At 48.0% G+C, this 7,500-nt stretch overlaps 1 protein-coding gene across 2 annotated transcripts in view; it reads left to right on the forward strand.

Moving 5' to 3' along the window:
* The window catches only part of slit1b (slit homolog 1b (Drosophila)), a 37,918-nt gene that overhangs the window by 13,348 nt on the left and 17,070 nt on the right, over positions 1-7,500 (forward strand). For both annotated transcript variants that reach the window (XM_068595633.1, XM_068595632.1), the window contains 8 exons: positions 1,897-1,968; positions 2,387-2,458; positions 2,557-2,628; positions 2,912-3,075; positions 3,210-3,357; positions 3,820-3,891; positions 6,374-6,445; positions 7,239-7,310. In XM_068595633.1, the coding sequence (XP_068451734.1) occupies positions 1,897-1,968; positions 2,387-2,458; positions 2,557-2,628; positions 2,912-3,075; positions 3,210-3,357; positions 3,820-3,891; positions 6,374-6,445; positions 7,239-7,310 (744 nt within the window). The remainder of the gene's footprint in view (positions 1-1,896; positions 1,969-2,386; positions 2,459-2,556; positions 2,629-2,911; positions 3,076-3,209; positions 3,358-3,819; positions 3,892-6,373; positions 6,446-7,238; positions 7,311-7,500) is intronic.

Consider the following 7,500-nt stretch of genomic DNA (forward strand, 5'->3'; position numbering starts at 1 on the left):
TGTGTGTGTGTGTGTGTGTGTGTGTGTGTGTGTGTGTGTGTGTGTGTGTGTGTGTGTGTGTGTGTGTGTGTGATAATTACTTGTATTTGCATTTGTACTGTATGATTGTCTGTGTGTGTTTGTCTGTGTGCACTTGCATTTACACATGAGCTAATTACACCCAGCTGCACTTGTGAATGGTTGTTGTGTGTGTGTGTGTGTGTGTGTGTGTGGGGGAGTGTGGGAGTTCAGGCCGTCATGCCTGTCCAAAGTAAAGCTGACAGTCGTCACTGAGGGGGAAAGAAACACACACACGATGAACACACACAAACACACAACGAAAACACACACACACACACGATGAAAACACACACATAAGAAGAAAAAGCTGCCGCCAATTTAGCCACGCTGAGAAGACCTCTGCAGTATTTACTGTAGTTTGGTTCTTCTTCTTTCTTCTGTGTGTGTCTCCAGCTCGTGTGTGTGTGTGTGTGTGTGTGTGTGTGTGTCTCCAGCTCGTGTGTGTGTGTCTCCAGCTCGCTGGCCGTGAACATGAACCCGGGCGTTCCTTCGTGTCAGCGCGCTCTGCGGCCTTAATGTGTGTTGAGTTAAGGGGGCGGCCATGTTTCCTCTTGGATGTTGTGTGTGAGGCTAATATTTAGTGTGTGTGTCTGTCTGTGTGTGTGTGTGTACGCGGTCGGACGTTTATTCATTTCATTGTTCTCTGTAATATTGTGACATTTATATATTTTATTCGTACATTTCAATAGGTTTATTAAACTGAGTCCTAAGCCCCGCCCCTTCCTGACGATCGTCTACGGAACTAAAAACATCTTTTTTTTACAATTGTTATTTTATTTTTTCCCGGCTGGTCTCTCTGTGTTCTCTCTCTCTCTCTCTCTCTGTGTTCTCTCTCTCTCTCTCTCTCTCTCTCTCTCTCTCTCTCTCTCTCTCTGTCTCTCTCTCTCTGTGTTCTCTCTCTCTCTCTCTCTCTCTGTGTTCTCTCTCTCTCTCTCTCTCTCTGTCTCTCTCTCTCTGTGTTCTCTCTCTCTCTCTCTCTCTCTCTCTCTCTCTCTCTCTGTCTCTCTCTCTCTCTCCGTCTCTCTCTCTCTCTCCGTCTCTCTCTCTCTCTCCGTCGCTCTCTCTCTCTCTCTCTCCGTCTCTCTCTCTGTCTCTCTCTCTCTCTCTCTCTGTCTCTCTCTCTCCGTCTCTCCCTCCGTCTCTCTCTCCGTCTCTCTCTCTGTCTCTCTCTCTCTCTCTCTCTGTCTCTCTCTCTCCGTCTCTCCCTCCGTCTCTCTCTCCGTCTCTCTCTCCGTCTCTCTCTCTGTCTCTCTCTCTCTCTCTCTCTCCGTCTCTCCCTCCGTCTCTCTCTCCGTCTCTCTCTCCGTCTCTCTGCCGGTCGAGCGGTTTCCTTTGAGAGACGATAGAAGATATGAGAGCACAACCAGAACAAAGGAAACCGAGGGGAGAGAGAGAACCTACGCACCGCTGGACGAGCAGAGGAACCCACGTCTGACCCGAGAGACGAGAAGTTTACCTTTCTCACCCTCCTCTGTGAGGGTGGGGGGGGGGGGGGGAGGGGGGGAAGGTGGGGGAGGATATTGAAACGGTGGGGGAGACGGTGTAACAATGAGAGGATGAAGAGGAGCGAGGAAGGACAGAGTGGAGGGAGGACACGGACACAACGGATCAGACACACACACACACACACACACACACACACACACACACACACTCCAGCTGTGACCGCTCTGTTTCCCTGCAGTAAACATCATATTCAGCCTGCTGGTGTCCTGGCAACAGACATCTAGACAACCTCATGGGAAAGCATCTTTAATGTGTGTGTGTGTGTGTGTGTGTGTGTGTGTGTGTGTGTGTGTGTGTGTGTGTGTGTGTGTGTGTGTGTGTGTCCCTCAGAGATCTGAGTGAGAACGGCATCCAGGCCGTCCCGAGGAGAGCCTTCAGGGGAGCAACGGAGCTGAAGAACCTGTGAGAGGAAACACACACACACACACACACATGCTCACACACATGCTCACACACACACACACACAAATGCTCACACACACACGCACACATGCTCACACACACATACTTACACACACACAGACACAAATAATATTGTAATTAGTTTTATAAACTTTGACATTTCAGAATAAAAGTCATTAGTTTTTGTAATAAAAGTGATTTTATTTTAAGACACAAAATCATTAAAAGTCAAATATTTATTTAATAATCTGAGAATAAAATGAAAGAAAATGAATCATACATTTTTTTTGTGAAAGTAATGAACAAATCACAGTACACTACTACTGGAGTACACACTACGTAGTACTGTACTGTGTACCTGATGAATACCTTCATCTACTGCGTACCTGATGAATACTTTCATGTACTTGTACTTCAGTCAGCTGGATAAAAACCTCATCAGCTGCATCGAGGAGGGAGCGTTCAGAGCACTGAGGTCTCTGGAAGTACTGTGAGTACTACACAACCTCTTGAGTACTACACAACCTCCTGAGTACTACACAATGTTCATGTATTTTCTACACAGTAACGCTTTACGTACCCCCTCAGTACTCTAAACAACAACAACATCAGCACCATCCCGGTCTCCAGCTTCAACCACATGCCGAAGCTCCGCACCTTGTGAGTCACAGCACTACGTTACCCAGAATGCAACAGTCTGGAAGCACAACCACGATGAGACGGCGGGATTCTTACCAATGCTTGTTTGTTTTTTCGTCACTTCACGTCTCGCTTCCTCATGTCCTTAATCGTCCTTTCCTATCTCCTACAACACTTCCTTCCCTCCTCTGTTACGCCCTCCTTCCTTCATGCTTTCCCACCTTCCTCTGCATCCTTCCTCTTCTCTTTTACTCTTCCTCTTCGCTCATTTCCTTGTGTACTTCCACCCCCCCCCCCCCTCCAGCCGTCTCCACTCTAACTCCCTGCGTTGTGACTGTCACCTGGCCTGGTTGTCTCCGTGGCTCCGTCAGCGGGCGGCTCTGGGCCTCTACACTCAGTGCAGCGCTCCTCCCACGCTGAGAGGCCTCAACCTGGCCGAGCTGCGCAAGAGCGACTTCGCCTGCTCAGGTACGGCGGCGGCGGCTGCGGCGGCGGCTGCGGCGGCGGCTGCGGCTGCGGCTGCGGCTGCGGCGGCGGCACATTTGTGGGTCAGACTAGTGCGGCCTTCGGAGATTCTAAACCTTCTGTTTGTTTGCTCGTAGGCGGCGGCGGCAGCGCCTTCGTCCAGCCGTGCAGCCTGGCGTCCGGCTCCTGCCCCCCCATGTGCTCCTGCAGCAACAACATCGTGGACTGTCGGGGGAGGGGCCTCACCGCCATCCCCGCCCACCTGCCGGAGGCCATGACTGAGATGTGAGCCTCCTCTGGTTGTATAGAAGTCTATGCTTCATGTGTTGAAGCTGCATTCTCTCTCTTGACCACCAGGGGGCGACTCCTCTGGTTGTATAGAAGTCTATGCTTCATGTGTTGAAGCTGCATTCTCTCTCCTGACCACCAGGTGGCGACTCCTCTGGTTGTATAGAAGTCTATGCTTCATGTGTTGAAGCTGCATTCTCTCTCCTGACCACTAGGGGGCGACTCCTCTGGTTGTATAGAAGTCTATGCTTCATGTGTTAAAGCTGCATTCTCTCTCCTGACCACCAGGGGGTCGACTCCTTGGTTGTATAGAAGGTGCTGCAATAGTCTGACGGGACAAAAGGCCTTTTATGAATATTGCATGTGGACTAAAGGGTTTGAAAGGAACCTGCAGACTCTCCGCTGGCTGTCTGCTGGAGGTAAATCATTAATTGGATCTTTCTCTCTGTTTCTCCTCAGTCGGTTGGAGCAGAACGGCATCAAGTCGGTTCCTCCGGGCGCCTTCACCTCCTACAAGAAGCTCCGGCGGATGTGAGTCCTTCACAGCGCCGATGACTCACAAGAGATATTACACCACAGAACCAGCAACAGGAGCAGAAAGCCTGCTTTTTATTGGCATCTTTGCCTGAAAAAGATCAATCGGTTTTCTATGGTGGTGGAGAAGGAGGAGCCTCAGGTCCTAGCTAAGTTAGCATAGCATCAGTTAGCATAACATCCATTAGCGTAGCATCCGTTTCTCCTCAAATTGACAGCAGCATGTTGGAACATCAGTTTCAACGTACCTGATATTCCAATCAATATTCAGATCGTATTAATGTTTAATATTCAGTATGAATGTTTCATGTGTGGTGAACTGCAGCTGAGGAGAGTTTAACGTCTTTTTCTGGCATCTTTGCGTGAAAAACACACATTTTTGTTTGGTTCAGGACTCACAAAACAAACAATTTGAAAGACGTCACCTCGGACTTTGACAAGGGATTTAAAACAAACCTCTGTCTCTGGAGGGCGTAGTTTAAAGGGAGGAGCTAACCGGGCGAACGCCACCGGGCCAGAGAAGCTGCGGTTTTAAGGCTCCGCCCCTTTGAGCTCCAGCTCAGCCAATGAGACGACAGTATGTCTGCCTCCAGCGGGCCGATGCCTCTGGGGGAAAACGTCAGCGTTTTAAACTCTGGACCCCCCCCGCCCCCCGATCCCCGAGTTGCGGTTACCCCACCCCACCCCCACCCCCCCCACCCCCACCCGCCTGCTTGACATAACAAACAGCCCCACTGGAGTTTCAGCTTGGAGGAGCGCTTGATTTATGCCAGCAGCGAGACGCCGGCCCCATCGGAGGCCCGAACAGGGTCTCACATGAGGAGTCAGCAGCACGTCAGTGTGTGTGTGTGTGTGTGTGTGTGTGTTGGTGTTTGTGTGTGTGTTACGATGCGCCTTTGACCGCAATATTCAGATCGTATGAATGTTTAATATTCAGTATTAATGTTTAATATTCAGCTGCGTCTCATCCTCACTTTTTCTTTCATATTGGCTTTTTCTTCCGTTCATTCTCATTTTTTCTTTCTTACTCGTTTCCTTTCATCCTCAGACTTTCTCTCTTTTTCATGTTTGTCTCTCTGCGGTTTTCCTTTTCCTCTCAAATGCACCCCCCCAAATGTCCTCTTGGGAGGAATGGGGGGGTGATTACATTACCAGACTGGTTTCAGTGGTTTTATCCCAAAATGTCTGAGAGTTGAGCGACTGACATGCAGAAGAAGAAGAAGAAGAAGAAGAAGAAGAAGAAGAAGAAGAAGAAGAAGAAGAAGAAGAAGAAGAAGAAGAAGAAGAAGAAGAAGAAGAAGAAGAAGAAGAAGATTGATTTTATAATCTGGAAGGAGACGTACAGCTCACATGAAGTGTGTTTCTTTGTGTCCGTACTTCTTTCTAAACTTCTATGTTCGGTTAGATTTGAGGAACAAAACCATTCATGTAGGATTCACCTCTACAAATAGCAGAAAAGTATCATTTACTCTTCAATATTAATGCACTTTCTTTGATAAACTCACGTCTGGCTAAACACAGTTACAAAGGTCTTGATGACTTTCAGTCAGCCAGGAAGCATGCTGGGTAGTGGAGGAGGAGCCTCTGGTCCTTGCTAAGTTAGCGTAGCATCAATCTCCGCAGGCCCTAGCTGAGTTAACATAGCATCCGTTGCCACAGGTCTTAGCTAAGTTAGCATAGCATCCATCTCTGCAGGTCCTAGCTAAGTTAACATTGCATCTGTCTCCACAGGTCCTAGCTAAGTTTACATAGCATCCGTTTCTGAAGGTCCTAGCTAAGTTAACATAGCATCTGTCGCCACAGGTCCTAGCTAAGTTAGCGTAGCATCTGTCTCCACAGGTTCTAGCTAAGTTAACATAGCATCCGTTTCTGAAGGTCCTAGCTAAGTTAACATAGCATCCGTTGCCACAGGTCTTAGCTAAGTTAGCATAGCATCCATCTCTGAAGGTCCTAGCTAAGTTAACATTGCATCTGTCTCCACAGGTCCTAGCTAAGTTAGCGTAGCATCTGTCTCCACAGGTTCTAGCTAAGTTAACATAGCATCTGTTGCGGCAGGTCTTATCTAAGTTAGCGTAGCATCCGCCTCCTCCCGCTGGTCTTTTTGTAGCATTCTGTCATATAATAGTTTAGTGATGAACACAAAACATTTAAAAAGACTGCAGCATGCACGTGCAAACATAGTTTTAACGTACTAATAATCCATAACAAGGTTAAAGCTCTGAAAGTTCTGGTTCTGAAAGCTGCGGATTGTTTTCACGCTTCAGTCAGAAACACTTCGGTTCCACTTCCTGTTCCCTCGTCTCTGAGTCCATGGGTTTGGTTTCTGGGTTCTTGGTCGGATGCCGACAACAGTCTGTGTGGTTGAACCCCAGCTGAGAGCTGAATGTCTTGTTCTATGATATATATATATATATATATATATATATATATATATATATATATATATATATATATATATATATTTCTGTTTCATTCCCAGAGACCTGAGTAACAACCAGATATCTGAGATCGCTCCGGATGCTTTCCACGGCCTCCGAGCCCTCAACTCACTGTGAGTACAACACAGTGTGTGTGTGTGTGCGTGCGTGCGTGTGTGCATGCGTGTGCATGCTCGTGTGTGAGAGAGTGAGCGAAAGTTGTGTCTGCATGTGCATTTGTTCATTTTTGTGTTTTATCCTGAGGCACAATTTTTCAGAGTTGTGGTCTCACTGTGTTGTGAGATTAGTGTGTGAGTGTGTTGGTGGTTGTGTGTGTCGGTGCGTGCGTGCGTTTTGGTGTTTGTGTGTTTGTCTGTGTGTTAGTGTAGTGTGTGTGTTTTGGTGCGTATGTGTGTGTTTTAGTGTTTGTGTTGGTGTAGTGTGTTTTGGAGTTGGTGTGTGTGTTAGTTTGGTATTGTGTATATGTGTGTATGAATGTGTGAATGAACTGTTGCAGGGCCTCTACAATATGTGGCTGCATGCGCGCGCGTGTGTGTGTGTGTGTGTGTGTGTATAAAGTGTTGCAGTACAACATCTCTGCCTCCGTATGTTTGTGTCTCTTGTCATGTGAATCTTTCAGCAAGCGTCTCTCTGTCAACAGAAGTTCTTGGAACGTCCGGACTTGTGTGTATTTCAGTCTGTGTGTGTGTGTGTGTGTGTGTGTGTGAGTGAGTGTGTGTCTGTCAGCATGAATCTCCTCTGGCTGTGTTCTGTGCTGCGGTTACAGTGAAGCCTCACCGCTGCAATAACACGTCTTCCTGTGGTTCACGTTGATGCACATTGATGATGAAGCTCAGACCAACGCGTCTTTGTGTGTCTTTGTGTGTCTGCTTGTGTGCGTGTGTCTGTGTGTGTCTCTGCGTGCAGGGTTCTGTACGGGAACAAGATCACGGAGCTGCCCAGCGGGGTGTTTGACGGCCTGGCCTCTCTGGAGCTGCTGTAAGTCCAAACCACATGCACACCGGCTGTGTTTCAGGGGAACAAACTTCTTGTTAGAGCTGAGTGAGTTGTTGAGTTCTGGATGGAAACGTGTGCGTCGAATGTGTCCAACTGATGCAAGTCTGCTTCTCATCAGCTGCTGGAGGTGCTTCTTGTTTTTGAGAACGCTGCCATCGTCCCATCAGGGTTC

The sequence above is a fragment of the Clinocottus analis genome, unplaced genomic scaffold (assembly GCF_023055335.1).
Source record: "Clinocottus analis isolate CAN_PGR_092001 unplaced genomic scaffold, fCliAna1.0.p SCAF_31, whole genome shotgun sequence".
Taxonomy (NCBI): domain Eukaryota; kingdom Metazoa; phylum Chordata; class Actinopteri; order Perciformes; family Cottidae; genus Clinocottus; species Clinocottus analis.